Genomic DNA, 18,877 nt, shown 5'->3' on the forward strand with positions numbered 1-18,877 from the left:
CCTGGAAAGAAGTCCCAAGGGAATGATGCATTATGGAAGGTGCATTCTTCCCCGGACTACACTCAGACACTAAAGATCGAATGTATAAACTGATCAGTCTGGGACAACATTCCTCCCTCAAATCAATACCCCACACACAAAAACTAACCTGGCTGCTAGAGGCTGCTGCTTTCCGCCTAGTCACCATATTTTAAATTTAAAAAGGTGATTTGAGACAATACAATAAACTTTGTCAACTTAGATTGAGGAGAAGGTAGTCTCATCAGTCAGGAAGTTGGGAATTCCAGTACACAATCCGGGTTAACACCGCACTGTAGCAGAGTTGTGCACTGTCACACATACGGTTTCCCAAAGGTCCTCACACATGGATGTAAAAGATCCCATATGACTGGTCAAGGAGCAAGGGAACTCCATAGAATCCCTACAGTGTAGTAGGAAGCTATTTGGCCCATTGAGTCTACACTGACACTCAAAAGAACATCCTACCCAGGTCCACCCCCCACCCTATCCACGTAACCCCACGCATTTACCATAGGACACCAAGAGGGCAATTTAACATGGCCAATCAACCCAACCTGCATATCTTTGGACTGTGGGAGGAAACCGGAGCACCCGGGAGGAAACCCACACAGACACGGGGAGAGCGTGCAAACTCCACAGTCACCCAGGCTGGAATCGAACCTGGCTCCCTGAGGCAGCACTGTGCCACCCTGCGTACCTTGGCCAATAGTAAATGGGATAAACTTCGAACAGATCTAGCAGCTCAAGACTGGGCAATCAACATGGCTAAAGCAGATCAACTGATTATCAAAATGTTGCTGCTTTTTTCCTACGATGACGACACTCCAAGAACCATTCACTGCATTGTACAGAGCTTGTGAAAGACTCAATATTGGTAAAAATTAAATGCTATATGTGAATAAACCCAGTGACCCTGCTCAGTCGAGATATCTGGAAAGTTAGAGCCAGTGTAAGATTGCTGTAAAACCAATGACTTGACAAAACTTTGGAACAGATTGTCAATATTAAAACTTTATTTAAAACAATTCTGCTAAATCACAGGTGGATTTAACAAATCCTTATCCAGCAACTTCTAGTGGCTCAACAGGTCTGACCAAATACTAATCCTGTATTTGTCAGGGTTCTGCCTCTATATAGTACAGACATCCAGCATGTTCAATAGAAGTCAAGTATTACTCTACAGAAACATTTAGAAAGAGAAAACAAGTTATTACAAAAATAACAGCATTTTCCCCATTGGAAAAACTGCTCATTTATGCAAAAAAGTTTCAATGGATTAAAAAACTAAAAATTTGGCAACTCCTGGAAAATTTTTAGCTTGTGACTCCATCGGGAATATCATGAATTCAGCTTCATGTTGGCGAGTCTACGGAAGGTTCTCTGCAACCGGACAGCTTTTAACCTGGCAGGGAGGGGGTCAGACATTCACGGAGATGTCAGCACCGACACAGCTTACACCAGCACCTTTGGTCTGCCTGGTCACAGTGCAGGAGGAACTTGGGGAGATGCAATGACAAGTAGGGGTTGTATTATGGGATGGATTTCCTCCACCACCTTTAATGGTTTTCATTGCTAGGCCCAACACAAAACACACCCTTCCCCAAATCAGTCCCAAGCCTCACCAAAGCATCCCATCATTCACCTGTGCTTTGTTCAGTTATTCAGCTGGACATCCCAGTCAGCGTTATGTCATCCAGCATCCACACCCACTCTCACTGGATGGTGATCAGAAGCATGAACCCCAGCCAATTCTTTCACTGTGGCAGGGCACTGGAGCCAATTGCAATTCCCAGGCTGCCATCTGAACAGAGAACCTTGCTCCACTGACTGCAAACTGAGCAGAAGGCACACAGTGTGTTCAGCAGCCACATCACTGGGAGCCACACTGCCTCCTCCTGGCCCTGCTCTTCCTGAGTCACAGCAAGTGGATTGAGGGATTCTCCCAGTGAAAAGATCAGCTGTCAGACACTGGGGAGTTTTTGTTTAGTTTTGTCACATTAACAGAAACCCCAGGTTTTAAAATACCAACAAAAAATTTTAATCCTTTAAAAATCCAGGGGACAGGGGCTAACATTTCAACCAGAATTAAAATGAAAAGGAAGTCTCTGTGTCAGTGGGTAAATCACTGACACGGCGAGGGGAGGAGGCAAAGAGGGGGAGAGAGTGGAGAGAGGTGGAGAAGTTGTATCAAAGTTCCAGTTTGTATTATGCTGATTTGAGCTGGAGATCAGACACTCCAAGGTGGTAGCTTGGTCAGTCTCACTGATCGTAACGCAGCCTCTGGTCTTTGCTTTCTGATGTGGCAAGTCACTTGCTGGCTGGTTGTCAGAGTGAGATTAGGGGCACACAGGATGGAGACACACCGCGAGTATTCAAAGCTCGGACACTCTCCAGAATCATTTTAATCCTTGTCTGCATTCACCTTTCATTCGGTAACGAACAGTTGGTGTCGATGATACTCCACAGGGTGAGGGGTGGAGGGTCCCCATTGCACAAGCTTATCCTCAGCCTCTGGATTGGCACCATTAGCAGAGTGTCCATAAGGAGCCGTAACGGTGAGTACAAACACATCTTCAATGGGATTGGGATGGGGCCTCTAATCGGCTGGATATAATTGGAATTAGATTGGAGCTATACCTGGGAAGCTTCTTTTCCACTCCTGCAGTTTCCAGACCGATGGCCTAACTTTCAGACGAGGAGGTGGGATTTGCTGTAGAAGAGATGTGGGAATGGAGGAGGTGCAGAGTGTCAGTTATAGCTGGTGAAATAGCAGCAATGCCCTGCCGCAGGAACCTCTCGGCTGTTACCCAGCACCTACACAGGCTTGCTGCCATCAGTAGTTTCCCCTTTGGGAGAGCAGCATCAGTCAGACTGACTTCCTCGTATACAGCCCTCTCCCCATCTTCCTACACCACTGACTGCTCCACTGACTGTGGCTTCACAGGCACTGAGCATTGTCAAGGTGTTGTCTGGAGAGCCTCACCTCTTGCGCAGTGAGCAGCAGCAGGCTGTTCGACTGCAGAAGCACAGCTGCATCCTGGTGAAACTTGCACCGACATAACCGGCACCCTGGGTCTCCGCATGAAGACCTCCTGTTTGACAGGATCAGCCACTCAAAGGCACCAATCTGGAAGTGGCAGGTTTAAATACACATCTGACTGACTGACTTCCCCAGACAAATTGCAGCAAACAACTGGGTCCAGTGCCAATTGTGGTCAGACTATCTGCTATAGGTTTGCATTGCCTTGCCCACACCGGGAGCTCCGGGCCTCAGAGGGAGAAGTGCCCTTGATCCAGGAAGGATTGAGAAGTGAGAATTGGTCAAACTGCAGTAACAGGTTCCACAGCCAACCACCAGGTGTCCTGTCTGTCTGGCCCCAAATAGCTCAGCATAAAACCCAAACTTCTCTCACATTACACGGCAATCAAACAGAATCATAAAACAAGATGCAGCACGTTAAGACTGAGGCAACTCTGCCAGTTCAGACTAGCTCAGAAAAGGTACTTGTGGACAAGAATTTACTGCTGCCATTGTTTAAAAGTTAGCTCTCACTGTAAACTCAGTTACCAGTACACTCGCAAAGTGCGTCTGGGGAAGATAGGATCCAAGGATCGCACCAAACTAAGGAATTTTCATAGTGACTAATTTTTAAAAAAAAAATTTTTTAATGAACAAAAAAAAAGTGCCAATTCTGTTTTAGCCTGAGTGTAACCACCCGTCACTATCAGGCAAATTATTTCTCCAGCACCACTGTCAGCTTGAAGAGGCACACACACTTTCTTAAAAAAAAACATCGCTCAGAGATTAGAAAGAAAAGCCCAGATTGTGAGAGCTCACTCTATTGTCCACAATGGGAATGGCACTGGGTAAGAACTACTCCTTCCCAGTTAGATTGCCTAGTCTTTTGTCTTCAGGAATGTATGGTCGCTTGCAAATACTGTACACTATTGCCCTCCCTCCCTCCAAAACAGAAATCTTCGGCAGGCTCAGTGTTTGTATCAGGGTTTCAGGCCGAGGATGATTCTCCTTCAGAGGAAGTAGTCAGCGACTGTCTTTTTGGCCGACACCCCTCGGGATTCCTGAGGGGCCGCCTCAAATATAGTAAATTCCTTCTCCAAATGTTCGTCCAGTTCAAGTATCGCAGCAACATTCCCACACCTGGATAAACACAGGGTACAGTCAAATCAGTCACAGAACAGACGGGCCTGGGTAAATACAACACGAGAGAATGTTTAACATTAACACCCGAGTTAGCTGATCGTATATACTTTGGGGTTTTATACCAAGTGACTTCAATAAAAACTCCATATCTTCCGTCCCAGGTTTCAATTTAAGGTGACACAGGACTAGATTACTCCCTTAAGGGGTAAGGGTCTGACCTGTCCAAAAAAATGTATGGCTGGTTAAAGAGGCAAGCGACAACATAAAACTAAGGTTCACAGAAATGTAGCACAGATCCAGAGGAATGGAAGAGAACAGTCACAGATGGCAAAACATCATTAGAGCTACAAAAGACAGTGAAAAGTAATTTGCAAGGGATATTAAAAAAATGTTTAAATAATTATACAAGGAAGCGCAGGCGCTCCGTTTCAAAGTGGCTCCTTGTAAACTGGTACGTGCTATCGCCAATGCAGAACCACTTTGCACCAGCATTCACAATCAGAGGTCATCATGTCAGAAATCCCAAGAAAACTATTTACTGAATCGATGACAGAGACTCACCAACATTTACATTAGCAAAATAATAATTGCAAAAAAATTAAGTTAAAGGTTAACAAACAGGGTGGCATGGTGTTAGCACTGCTGCCTCACAGCGCCTGGGATCGGGTTCAATTCCAGCCTCGGGTCATTGTGTGGAGTCTGCACTTTGTCCCCATGTCTGCGTGGGTTTCCTCCCATAGTCCCAAGATGTGCGGGTTAGGTTGATTGGCCATAATAAATTGATCCTAGCGTCAGGGGGATTAGCAGGGTAAATGTGCAGGGTTACGGGAATATGGCCTGGGTGGGATTGCGGTCGGTACAGACTTGATGGGCCGAATGGTCTTCCCTTGTACTGCAGGGATTCTATCAAATCTCCAAGACCAGATTTTTCCATCCCGGGTTTAAAGAAATTACATGAGAACATTGCCAATGTTCTAACTATAAACTTCCAAAGTTCTCTCCATTTGGAAACCTATTTTAGATTGGAAAATTGTACAAGTCACTCTGCTGTTTAAGAAAGATCAGGGAAGAAAACCAGGGAATTATAGAGCAGCGAGTCTAACATCTGTTATCAGAAAATTACTAAAATCTATAATGAAGGATCACCTTGAAAATTTTCAGCTGATCAGAGAGAGCCAATGTGGATTTGTAAAGAATTGGTTATATCTGACAAATCTCAATGAATTTTTTGATGTTATTCAAGTAGTGCACTGAGGAATGAGAATGGATGTTATTTTAAGTCTAAAGTTTACTTATTAGTGTCACAAGTAGGCTTACATTAACACTGTAATGAAGTTACTGTGAAAACCCCCTAGTTGCCACATTTCGGCGCTTGTTTGGGTAGACCGAGGGAGAATTTACTATAGCCACTGCACCATCTATATGGACTTCCAGAAGGCATTTGATAAAGTTGGGCAACACAGTGGCAGTGGTTAGCACTGCTGCTTCACAGCGTCAGGGACCCAAGTTTAATTGTGGCCTTGGGTGACTTTGTGCGGAGTTTGCACATTCTCCATGTCTGCGTGGGTTTCCTCCTGGTGCTCCAATTTCCTCCCACAGTCCAAAGATGTGCGGGTTACATTGATTTGTCATGCTAAGTTGCCCCTTAGTGTCAGGAGGAATAGCGGAGCGAATACACGGGGTTACAGGGATAGGGCCTGGGTGGGATTGTGGTCGGTGCAGACTCAATGGGCTGAATGGCCTCCTTCTGCACCGTAGGAATTCTAAGATTCTATTGACAAGTTTATTGGGTAGCACAGTGGTTAGCACTGCTGCCGCACAACACCAGGGACCCAGTTCAATTCCCGGCTTGGATCACTGTCTGTGTGGAGTCTGCACGTTCTCCCAGTGTCTGCGTGGGTTTCCTCCGGGTGCTCCGGTTTCCTCCCATAATGGGCATTCAGCCCATTGTCGGGCAATACAGCAGGATATAGATAGGCTGGAAAACTGGGCGGAGAGGTGGCAGATGGAGTTTAATCCGGATAAATGCGAAGTGATGCATTTTGGAAGAAATAATGTAGGGAGGAGTTATACAATAAATGGCAGAGTCATCAGGAGTATAGAAACACAGAGGGACCTAGGTGTGCAAGTCCACAAATCCTTGAAGGTGGCAACACAGGTGGAGAAGGTCGTGAAGAAGGCATATGGTATGCTTGCCTTTATAGGACGGGGTATAGAGTACAAAAGCTGGAGTCTGATGATGCAGCTGTATAGAACGCTGGTTAGGCCACATTTGGAGTACTGCGTCCAGTTCTGGTCGCCGCACTACCAGAAGGACGTGGAGGCGTTAGAGAGAGTGCAGAGAAGGTTTACCAGGATGTTGCCTGGTATGGAGGGTCTTAGCTATGAGGAGAGATTGGGTAAACTTTTCTTGTTCTCCTTGGAAAGACGGAGAATGAGGGGAGATCTAATAGAGGTGTACAAGATTATGAAGGGTATAGATAGGGTGAACAGTGGGAAGCTTTTTCCCAGGTCGGAGGTGACGATCACGAGAGGTCACGGGCTCAAGGTGAGAGGGGCGAAGTATAACTCAGATATCAGAGGGACGTTTTTTACACAGAGGGTGGTGGGGGCCTGGAATGCGCTGCCAAGTAGGGTGGTGGAGGCAGGCACGCTGACATCGTTTAAGACTTACCTGGATAGTCACATGAGCAGCCTGGGAATGGAGGGATACAAACGATTGGTCTAGTTGGACCATGGAGCGGCACAGGCTTGGAGGGCCGAAGGGCCTGTTTCCTGTGCTGTACTGTTCTTTGTTCTTGTTCTTTGAAAGACATGTTGGTTGGGTGCATTGGCCATGTTAAATTCTCCCTCAGTACCCGAACAGGCACCGGAGTGTGGCGACTAGGGGATTTTCATAGTAACTTCATTACAGTGTTACACCAGGAGGAAACCCACGCAGACACGGGGAGAATGTCCAAACTCCACACAGAAAGTCACCCAAGGCCACAATTAAACTTGGGTCCCTGACGTTGTGAAGCAGCAGTGCTAACCACTGCCACCGTGTTGCCCAACTTTATCAAATGCCTTCTGGAAGTCCATATAGATGGTGCAGTGGCTATAGTAAATTCTCCCTCGGTCTACCCAAACAAGCGCTGAAATGTGGCGACTAGGGGGTTTTCACAGTAACTTCATTACAGTGTTAATGTAAACTTACTCGTGTCAATAATAAATAAACTTTAACTTTAAAAATTCATAAGAAACTGCTAACCAAAGTTGAAGCTTATGGATTTGAAAGCAAATTATTAACTTGGTTAGAAAATTAGCCAAGTGGTAGGAGACAGTAGGCATAACGTACAGATACTCCAACTAGCAGGAAGGGATCTTCCACAAGGATTGGTGTTGGGGCCTCACCTAATCAGTGTGTTTATTAATGACGATGGAGCAGAAAGCCACATATTCAAATTTACAGTACTTCTACTCCTGACTGCTCTCCCATAACCCTGGCTGTGAATGTGTACCCTGTTTGATAGTCGGGTAACCTCACCATTATAATAACCACTGGAGGTGGTTCAATGTCCTTCCAGTGAGCACCCAGCACTTTTTGAACTACAATATATTGAAGGACTGGAAATCACCAGAGATTTTTCATCACCCGAGTTCTATATTTATTCGGTTCTTACCTATAACAGTAGTTGGGTGCTGACCACACGGTTAGAACAGTTTCGTTGAAGTGCCACTTGTATCCTTCCATCACCAGCTGGTGGGCACGACAAATCAGGTCTATGCTATTGGCGGCATTGAAGTGGGCAACAACATCACTGCCAAAGAGGTAGCCAGCTCCCCGGGGGCTGATTCCCCAACCAGTGGTATCTGTAAAGAGTCCAAAATTGACTGTCAGCCTCAGGATTCTGTACAAAGCAAGGTTAGGTACACTGCTGTTCAGGGACAATACCATTCCAACAGTGGGAATGACCCTGCCAATACCATACAAAGACTGAAGGCCAGCCCATTTTAGTTGCCTCGTGGGTCTTTGAATAACTTTGGGTCATCTAAATAAGATAGTCACTAATAAATCAAGTAGGAAATTCAGGAGCCAGAGTGGTGAGGATGTGGAGTTTGCTCCCACAGGAAATAATCAAGATGAATAGCATAGATGCATTCAAGAGGAAACTAGATAAATACACGAGGGAGAAAGGAATAGAAGGCTATGTTGGTAGCGAGAGACAAATGATCATTTAGGACTCTGCCAAAGAGCCAGCTCCTCTTTAAATTTAAATCTTTAAATTATTTAAAGAATCCTAAATGATCTTCAAAGAGTTCATCAGGTGCTGGCAACGCATAAGCTGAAGAAAGGAACATGGATAACCTGCAGAGTGAGTCACTAGACGCTGCTGATTCACAGCATGCTCACCAGTTATAAAGTGAGATTCAGAGATCTGGCATTCATCTCACACCCACCTGGGATACACACCCCCATCCCAGGAGGGGCAAGAAAGTGCCCTCGGAAATTACTAGGAATGGTTAGTTACCATGGGATAATGTGTGGGATGAGAAGCTGGTAACAAATTAATAGGCAGTGGCCTCAAAAATACATCCCTTATTTTCACTTGGTGCATGTTATCGTGCAGGTTGTAATTAGATTTGACAGATTAAATTCAGACAAATAGGGAGATCAGTGGAAAAAACTACACACTCAAGGGGAAGATACTAGAGACCTTAGGGTTTAAATACATAATGTAATGAAAGTGCAAATACAGGTAGATAAAGTCATTAAAAGAAGGTTAAGAGAATATGATTTTAATTAAGAATACACGAGTAAAGAATAATTATGAATTTTAGACAAAACTTTGGTTTTGACACAATTAGTTTGAAGACCAGTTGTGCTTTGAATTCCCCATTTTAGAGAGGATATTAAATTCAGGTTAAGTCTACAGTGTAGACAGAGCAGGATAATGTCAGGAGTGGGAATGTATAGTAACAAGGAGAAACATTTGAGATGTTGAGATTATTTCCATTGAACAGAGAGCGTCACAGAAGGATTTTGTTTAACAAAGGGAAAGATATACAGAAGTAGAGTATCACTGAAAAAGACACAAATTGTCAAAGCATTTCACTGTGCACTCATCAGAACATTCGCAAGAATACCAAATATAAAGGCAACAACAATTTATACTTCATGAGGAGAGAGTGCTGATTGGTAGGCAAATGGATTCGGATTGGTAGAAGCATTGCTATGGAGAAAAGTAATGTCCAACATTAGATGGGATACTACGACTGGGCAACGTTTGCTAAACAATCTTGTCTAGCAAATGTTTTGCCGAGAAGATACGTCGAAGCTTTTCATCTTGCACTCACCAAAACCTCCACTGACAACCAATTTATCAGTTAGGCTTGCAATGTGGCACATTTAAGCGTGCTTGAAGCTATTAACATACGCAGCCCTGTTCTTCACGGGCAGAAAGAACATGTACACACATTGTGTCTGTTTCAAATGAAAATAGGTCTCTGGTTCATTCCCCAGGGCAATGCCTTGACCAGAGTCAATCTACCTGGTATGAATTTAAACAAAGCTTGGCAGTTAACTGTCAAACATCAGTTAATCGGTGCATTCCCTATGGCAATATCTCTACCAGAGTCCACATGCCAAGCAATCAGCACTCTCTTCTCATGAAGTATAAATTGTTGTTCCTTTTGTATTTGGTATTCTTGTGAATGTTCTGATGAGTGCGAGATGAAAAGCTTTGATGCAGCTTTTTTCAGCGATACTCCAGGGAAAGTCTACTCCTTCTTGTTGGGAGTCAGCAACAAAGAATTATCAATTTAAAATTGGCACTAAGAATGTGGGGGCTGCAGAGAATTTTCTTAAAGCAGCGGGTTGTTGGATGTGAAATAACCAGCTTCAACCAGTTCCTGGAGCCGAGGCCATTGCACCTTTTAAGGGAAAGCTGGGTAAGTGCTCGAAACAAACAAAATATACATGGTTATAGGGTGAAAGAGGGGAAGTGGATTACGTTTGGATTGCTCAGGCAACCAGCCAGCAGAGAAAAGATGGACCGGATGGCCTCCAATAAAGTTGTATATTTCCCATGGTTCTGCATGACAACGAGAGAGATGTGGAAGGATGGGGGCCAGACAGGCTGCTAGGGCTGGAGAACGTGGAGGGTTCAGGGAGGCAACCTCACTGAGTGACTGAAGATTGATAAGGAAAAGGGAAAGCTAAATCTGGGGTATTATTTGAATTGCGAGTGTGGGCCAAGACAAGCACTGACTGAAGGTATATTTCAGGTAGACAGCAGGAAATGGTTACTCACTTCGGATAAGACTGGAAAGCAAGAGTGGTTTTAGGGTGTTGGGATTCCATTGGTTAAAATCAGTTCACATTCCTGCTCGGAAAGGTCCTCGGGAGCACATTGAACCAGAGGCCTGTGACGCCCTCTGTGATGAATAGCTCGTCTGGACTCAAATGAATGACCGTTTGGTCTGTAACTGACCAATCGGCAGCACTCTGCGGGAGTCAGCGGTAAAACTGGCTTTATCCAAAATGATTTTTGTTCATTCCAGGACTTACCTTCTGGGTCGGACCACAAGAGGTCACACATTGGGCCATCGTGGGGCACCTCCTGCTTCCTGTCTATTGTTCTGATCTGATCCAGGGTCTGGATCGATGGAGAGAGGCCACCATGAACACAGAAAATCTACAAGAGGGAGGACAAGAAGGAAAAGTTTTTTTTAAATAAAAGCAAAGATTTAGTGAAAGTTGAATTGATTGCTCGATGTACTTCACCAAGCCAGGCCAAACACATGGAGCAGTGATGGACAGCCTAGGCTAGTGAGTGTTCCACGAGTGTCCCTCCTTCATCTCAGGTGAGCCGCAAGATTGAAATCGGGCTTGTTCATTAACCATGACCCCATTAATAAGATTAAATACATTTAATACAAGCTGGATATTTCATAACGTGTTATAGAAAATGCTTAAACATTCAAATATTATTAGAACTGCCATCAACTTCAAATGGTAAAACAGAAGAAATATTTACACTTTGGACACAGAGGGAGCACACGGCTCTCACAGTCAATGTTGTGGGCAATCGGCACACACTCACTACTTGCCCTTGCTTTACATGGATACAACTTCAGTCACACCAGTAGCAAAAAGCTATGCAGATGGAAACCAGTGGAATGAGGCAACCCTGCACATGGGAAACGGTCGACAAAATGTCTCGTGGGCCGCACTCAGAACCCAGGCCGCATGTGACCCCTGGGCCTCAGGTTTCCCATCACTGGGGTAGAACCTTTGTGACAATGGGACAACCCACGGTCTATTCTACCAATTCTCTGACCCACTTTTCTCACTGAGATATTAGCAAAGTGCAGCGAGGATTCTAAATTTTACTGGAAGCTTCAATCTCATTCCAATGTAGAAATACAGCAGCAGTTACTTTTGTTGGGACAACATTGAAGAAACAGAATCAAGGAAATGGAGATAAAAGATGGATGGAAGTTACAGAGAGTGAGGCTGAATCAGGCAACGGACAGATCTCTAAATGGCCGTGGCCAGAGGGAACTGAAAGGTACAGGTCAGGACACCAGGCTAGGCACCGAGCAGAGACAGGGCCAGGTCGGGGGGAGGTGCTGAGCAGAGACAGGACCAGGTCGGGGGGAGGTGCTGAGCAGAGACAGGACCAGGTCGGGGGGAGACGCTGAGCAGAGACAGGGCCAGGTCGGGGGGAGGTGTTGAGCAGAGACAGGACCAGGTCGGGGGGAGGCACTGAGCAGAGACAGGGCCAGGTCCGCGGGGGGGGGGGCGCGCTGGGCAGAGGTAGGATAGTCATTTCCAAATCTATGCAGTGACTATGAAATGAAGGTGGGGATTAATTTCAAGTTAAATTGAAGGTTATGGCAAAGGGAAGTTAGGAGGAGAGAAACTGGCAGAGGGGACATCGCAGAATTGGAATCTAGAGGCGACAAAAGCCTATCTAAGAACTTATGGTATTTGGTGACCATGTAGCTGAAAGCAAGCAGTACTTGATTTCTCAATCAGCATGTGTTCCCCGTGTCCACTCTTAGGAAGGACAAGACAGCAAATGTGCTGTAGACTTCCTTGATGCTCAGTATATCAGTACATGTCCACAGTTCCAAGCTTACACATACATTATCCAAGCTTGTCTGTTTCAGTTCACAGGTCAGATCAGGTGGCAGCTCAAACCCTTTCCTGCCACAGATTAAATCCAAGAGCTAAGTCTCTTCAGACATTAAAGACAGAGGATCATCCTCATTATGGAAATGCAAACTGAGACATGTACATGCACTAACCAAATATAGTTTACCGTCTGTAATAGCTTACCTTTCCATCCACGACAGCAGAGAGACTGAGGTAGTCAAAGATCTCTGTACAGTACCTCCACACTGTTATTGATCCATATTTACGCAGGCACTCATCATAAAAACCATAAACCTGAGTAATCTGCCTGCTTTCGTGGTTTCCTCTGATTAATGTGATTCTGTCTGGATAGCGGACCTGTCACAGAGACACCCAGGTTAGCCAGGAAGGACAAAAGGAATAGTTTTTACAATAAGACTACTGGTTATAGTGCTGGATCAGCAGCCTAAAGCCTGTGAGTTTAAAATCCGAGTAATGGCACATTGAGAGAGTGTGATTGATCTGGTCAGGTGTGGACAGACACCACAAAATGATTGTGAAAAGCGCTGCATTAAAACGGGGTTAGGAAGGGTGTCGCCTGCCTTACCTTACCCAATCAGGTCGACACAACTTACTCGGAATCGGCTGAGCATGCCACTCATTTAAGAAAACAAGGTAATACAAAGTTTAAGAGAAAAAACAAAATCGGTGGAATTTTAGCAATGAGCCAAGACTAAGCTTCTCCCAGCCCAGACAGTCCTGTGAGGCGTCAGTCACCGAACAAAGGCTGCTGCCCAAGATGGCTAAACTGACCCACACTCACTGGCTCCACAGGCCCTCAGAAATATAACCATCAGCCAACATCCTAGATTACTTGATCACTATTCCTGGTGCACCCTGTCCCACTGGCAGGACATATCCACCTGACATAAGGCCACAATAGACAGTCAGGGTGGGATGTTGTGGGTGATTAGACGAGTGGCTGTAGGAGTCAACATTGACTCTACACCCAACAAGGTTTCACAACGTGCTGCCAAACATGGGCAAGGAAACATCCTGGTGATTAACACCTTCTAACAACAACCTCAATGAATCAACACGCATCCATTTTGAATGCCACTTGAAAGAATCTAAGGGAAACCAAGGATGTTAATGTTCCCTGGACCGGGTACTTCAATATCTATCACCATAACTGACTTAGCAGTACCATCACTAACCAAGCCCTGCAGTACAAAGCAACCAGACTATTTCTCCATCAGGTAGCAAGGCAGTCAGCACAAGTAAGCATCCTCTTCAATCTTGTCCTCATCCACTTACCTGGTTTAGAGAAGGGCTGCTATAAGTTTGATAGAATACACCAGCACTGGCTTCATGAAGGCCAAGACCCACCTGAATCCACCAACATGTAGTGTCAGATCATTGATGTGTTAAGTGGGACAGAACAAGGTTTAACAGCTCAGAACCAGACTGGGCACATCAGCAGTAGAATCATGTAGCACCACAGCCAGTTACCTCAAATCTGGATTATCATTAAGGCAGGAGACCAGCCTTCATTCAATGAAGGGCACGTCAGGAGCAGCACCAGGCATACACAAGAATAAAGTCCTTCCCTGCAGACACTGACTCCTTGCCAAAGTCTGGCTTTCACATCTCCAAGCTGCACTCCAGCGTCACGCCTAATGGTCATTCTTTGTGACCAACTGAATTTGAACAGGTTATTCAACTGTGGAGGGCATTACAATCAGCCCAATCCAGCATAAACAGACATAATCCCATACACACTTTGCAGCAGCATTTACTGATTATCCACGGCACGGTAGCACAGTGATTAGCACTGCTGCTTCACAGCTCCAGGGTCCCGGGTTCGATTCCCGGCTCGGGTCACTGTCTGTGTGGAGTTTGCACATTCTCCTCGTGTTTGCGTGGGTTTCCTCCGGGTGCTCCGGTTTCCTCCCACAGTCCAAAGATGTGCGGGTTAGGTTGATTGGCCAGGTTAAAAATTGCCCCTTAGAGTCCTGAGATGCGTAGGTTAGAGGGATTAGCGGGTAAAATATGTGGGGGTAGGGCCTGGGTGGGATTGTGGTCGGTGCAGACTCGATGGGCCGAATGGCCTCCTTCTGCACTGTAGGGTTTCTATGATTCTATGATAATTCAATGGTGCTGGGGTACACAGTAGCATCCTCCAGCTAACAGCACAGATTGTCAATACTCAGATTTTCACCAAGCAAAACCACTGGTGATAATTAAATATTAATTAACTAAACAGGTTAAGTCTCCTTTTGGTCAGTGACTAATATCTGTTGCGGGCATGTGGCACTCTAGGATGGGATGCCTTCAGGGTGCAAAGTGACAGATCCAAACATAAGAAAATAAACAGCGGTAGAGAATGGATAAACTTACTAATAAACTACCCACAAGATAACATGGTTCAATAACATTTATTGTATTTCGTCAGGAAAAGATGGAGAATAATGGCTGTTATTGTCAATAATTATAACAGGGGAAAGGAACAGGGTGATAGGGTGAGAAGAAGAGGGGAGGGAACAGCAATGCTGCTGTAGATCTGTGGGCCTACTAATGGCATTATTAAAATCATCTTGTCTGCATTTAGTCACTACAGTAAGAGTTTTAACAACACCAGGTTAAAGTCCAACAGGTTTATTTGGTAGCAAATACCATTAGCTTTCGGAGCGCTGCTCCTTCGTCAGATGGAGTCCATCTGACGAAGGAGCAGGGCTCCGAAAGCTTGTGTGGCTTTTGCTACCAAATAAACCTGTTGGACTTTAACCTGATGTTGTTAAAACTCTTACTGTGTTCACCCCAGTCCAACGCCGGCATCTCCACATCATTTAGTCACTACACTATTAGATGGAGCTACCTTACTGTGTCACCCCAGTCCAACGCCAGCATCTCCACATCATTTAGTCACTACACCATTAGATGGAGCTACCTTGAGTACCGTCTCTAACTCTTTCTCTTGAAGACAGTGAATCCTCGTGGGAGATCCAGAATTTCACTGGCACCAGTTGGATTGCATTGTTGGGTCTCGTGCTACAAGGCAAAGTACGTCAGCAAGCTATCGGATTGCAAGGTCCATTCTACCTAATGTTCACTACAAGCATTAAGGGTTACTCAATGAGCAATCTTGGATAATTGACTCTCACTTCACACTGGGAGCTGAAACCAATTGTGACATATCACTACCCAAGATTCGATTGGGAATCGAAGCTGGGACCTTCAATTATTCCATGGCTAAGCCCACGAACCAGCAAGGGAGTTAAAAAGAGAGAAAGAACTATTGCTCTGCAAATTTTGACACCTATAGCTTGTAACTGCTCTTTGAAGCTGGCCCAGGAAACCATTTTCCTCTCCGATGTTGCAAGGGTGAGCGACAGGTGGTATGGTACTGGGATAGTGAGATCCACCCAAGGTGCTGAGTGTACACAGCATCATTTCAACATGATTTGATCTCCCCTAAGGCAAATTTAGTTTCACAGGCAGCATGATGGCACAGCGGTTAGCACTGCTGCCTCACAGCGCCAGGGACCCGGGTTCGATTCCCGGCTTGGGTCATTGCCTGTTCTCCCAGTGTCTGCGTGGGTTTCCTCTGGGTGCCCCGGTTTCCTCCCACAGTCTGAAAGATGTGCTGGTTAGATGCATTGGCCATACTAAATTCTCCCTGTGTACCCAAACAGGCGCTGGAGTGTGGCAACTAGCAGATTTTCACAGTAACTTCATTGCAGTGTTAATGTAAACCTACTTGTGACACTAATAAATAAACTTTAAAACTGAAATAATTGTGGCATGATGATATTAAATTAAGGATTTAATCCTGTACAAGACATGGCTATTATGGGTAAGATAGTGTTTGGAAAACAGTGACTGATACAGAATGTAGTTATGTGATATGGAGCAAGACATGCACTGAGATCTGATGCACATTTATAAAAGTGACATATTACAAATGAAATGCCTTTTTAAAAAAAATCCACAAGCTCACTGGTCCAAGGGTCCATGTTCAAAATGTGATTACAGACAAATAAAAATCCCAAACTGGAGTTTGCATTAAACTATCCGTTGCAGAGAGAGCACTGGATGGGCAGAGCATCCAGGCTCTGATTGCAGACATTCTACATCAGTATTCAGGGATAATTAGTGGAAACGGCATGTGGATGAGTAGAGTCTCTGGCATCACCAACTCGATTCAAAGACTAGCTACTTAGTGGGGGCTAACAGAGGACAGCCCCTACTTGTGGCATTTTGCACAACAAAATCGACACCTTCAACTCAAAAAGGGAGTAAATATTCAGTTCCGGTTCACCTCACCTTCAGTGCCAACAGCAACAAGAACGTTTCAACACTGTAGAACCCTCGGTCAACAAAATCTCCCATGAACAAGTAATTGGTTTCAGGAATGTCTCCTCCAACCTGTGGGAGCAGAGGGTAAACGTTAAAATTGCAGTGCACTGATAGCAAAACGCATACAGATATTCACTCCCAACTCTGCTATTCCTGCAGCATCCAATCGTGAACATTCAGACAAGATTCAGCCACCAGCTTATCCAGCCTCCCTCAGCCATTGAGCTGGCCTATGGGAGAGGACAGACGCACAGTACTCTGACACACACCTGGGACAAACATGGCAACATGACGCAGGCAGACGTGAAGACCCCACAAAGACTCAATGACTTTTCTTGTATTCTTAATGCAGCGACACAGGTGCAAATCACATCATTTGCTGTAAATTTTATTGAATATAGAACTTACCTTAAACAGTTCTTTGAGATCGTAGAATTGTCCATGGATGTCGCCACACACCTGCAAGGAGAAACAACTAACTGAGAAATTAAACATTTACAAAATCTGAAGAATTGAAACATTTTCAATTGTCAAAAATAAAAAAGGCATTTGTACGGCTGAACAAGGCGAGGGTATAATCTTTTGAGGTGAACCGTTAAAAAGTTGTTTCCCTGGGGAAAAAAAAGTAGGATCTTCAAACGCAGCACTGCGTCAGGGTTAGAGGAAACCCCAAAATGGTGGAGTTCACTCAATTTTATTCGGGAGTTGGGGGGAGTTAAAGTCCTTCCTTAAACCAGTCATGGATGCATTTCACATCACGCCTGGTGTCCACATTACTAGTAGCTGGCCAGCACTTTGAAAAAAAATGGTTCCTGGGATGTGGGAATCACTCACAAGGACAGCATTTATTGCCCATCTCTAACTTGCCTCAAGGTGGAGGTACCTCCTCCTCGATTCCTGCAGTCCATACAGTGATGGAGCTCTTCCTGGAGTTCTGTTCTACGTACTCCTGGAATCCTGCTGCTGGTCATCCATAACATTACTGGGATTCTGCAGAGCATCACAGTCCGATGCTGACCTCACCCAGCACTGAGCAATCAGAGAACCACAGCAGATTCACTGCCTCCAGTGCAGGGGGTGATGTCCTAATTGTTGGACAAGTTAAGCTAACACGACACAATCTAGGAATCAAACCTGGGACAGCATCATGGCTTGGTTATGCATTGGCCTTCTTCAACAGCAGTACAGGGGAGCAAGCTCCCCAGAAATGCATGGTGCAAATATTAAGCGATTATAGCTCGCTGACAGAATAGTAGTACATAGCTGTAAAAGAAAGCATGTTTGAAGTCCAACACTGGGGCTAAAATCTTAGTAGGAAATTTTCTTTCAAAATACTTAGTCATCTTGAATTAAAAAGATACAAATTGAATAAGTTTCAAAATACTTTTGTTAACCCGAGCACTGCAGAACATAAGCTGAAACAACGTATGTTTAATCGCTGCTTTACAATCTTTTGATTTGATTCTACTAGTAGTGACATTTCTTCAGTAAAAAAATTCAAACATGATGGCTCTCAACATTGTGAACACTTACCAGCTCTTTTAGAAAAGCAGGGATGAATTTTGTGTTTGTTTAGGTGGGAGATTATTTGATCTCAGAACGGAATCAATATTAACACCAAGCACACCGACGTCAGCCGGTACAAACTCTTCACAATTACAATACTCTCTGCACTCACTTCCATTTCATAGAATCCCTACAGTACAGGAGGAGGCCAATCAGCCCATCGAGTCTGCACCAACCTCAATCCCACCCAGGGCCTATCTCCATAACCTCATGTATTTATTTACTCTGCTAGTTCCCCTGACACTAAGGGGCAATTTAGCATGGCCAACACACCTACCCCACACACCTGTGGACTGTGGGAGGAAACCGGAGGACCCGGAGGAAACCCACACAGACATGGGGAGAACGTGCAAACTCCACACAGACAGTGACCCATGGCTGGAATTGAACCCAGGTCTCTGGCGTTGCGAGGCAGCGGAGTTAACCACTGTGCCGCTCAGAAGTGAACTTGCTGCTGTGCAGTGCACTCATAATTGAGGGACTAGCCCAAGAATGCACTAACTCATTTCATTTTAGGTCCTTGAAGCAAGGGGGCAGAGGACAAGTATTTTGACCCCCATTAAAATTCAGGATGGCCCCGAAGCCCCAATGATCAGTTACCAGCTCCGCTAGATTCCCCTTTGCCTGATGGCATCAATCTCACCAAA

At 45.1% G+C, this 18,877-nt stretch overlaps 1 protein-coding gene across 3 annotated transcripts in view; it reads right to left on the reverse strand.

Annotated features, from left to right (window-relative positions):
• Window positions 1–1,012: 1,012 nt before the first annotated feature.
• The window catches only part of LOC144502630 (serine/threonine-protein phosphatase 4 catalytic subunit), a 28,863-nt gene continuing 10,998 nt past the window's right edge, over window positions 1,013–18,877 (reverse strand). For 2 of the 3 annotated variants that reach the window (XM_078226784.1, XM_078226785.1), the window contains exons 4-9: window positions 17,073–17,123; window positions 16,632–16,733; window positions 12,510–12,683; window positions 10,734–10,860; window positions 7,846–8,035; window positions 1,013–4,180 (exon numbers count right to left, since the gene is read on the reverse strand). In XM_078226784.1, the coding sequence (XP_078082910.1) occupies window positions 4,051–4,180; window positions 7,846–8,035; window positions 10,734–10,860; window positions 12,510–12,683; window positions 16,632–16,733; window positions 17,073–17,123 (774 nt within the window). In that variant the 3' untranslated portion in view covers window positions 1,013–4,050. The remainder of the gene's footprint in view (window positions 4,181–7,845; window positions 8,036–10,733; window positions 10,861–12,509; window positions 12,684–16,631; window positions 16,734–17,072; window positions 17,124–18,877) is intronic. The other variant, XM_078226786.1, reaches the window with a different exon arrangement.

The sequence above is a fragment of the Mustelus asterias genome, chromosome 13 (assembly GCF_964213995.1).
Source record: "Mustelus asterias chromosome 13, sMusAst1.hap1.1, whole genome shotgun sequence".
Taxonomy (NCBI): Eukaryota; Metazoa; Chordata; class Chondrichthyes; order Carcharhiniformes; family Triakidae; genus Mustelus; species Mustelus asterias.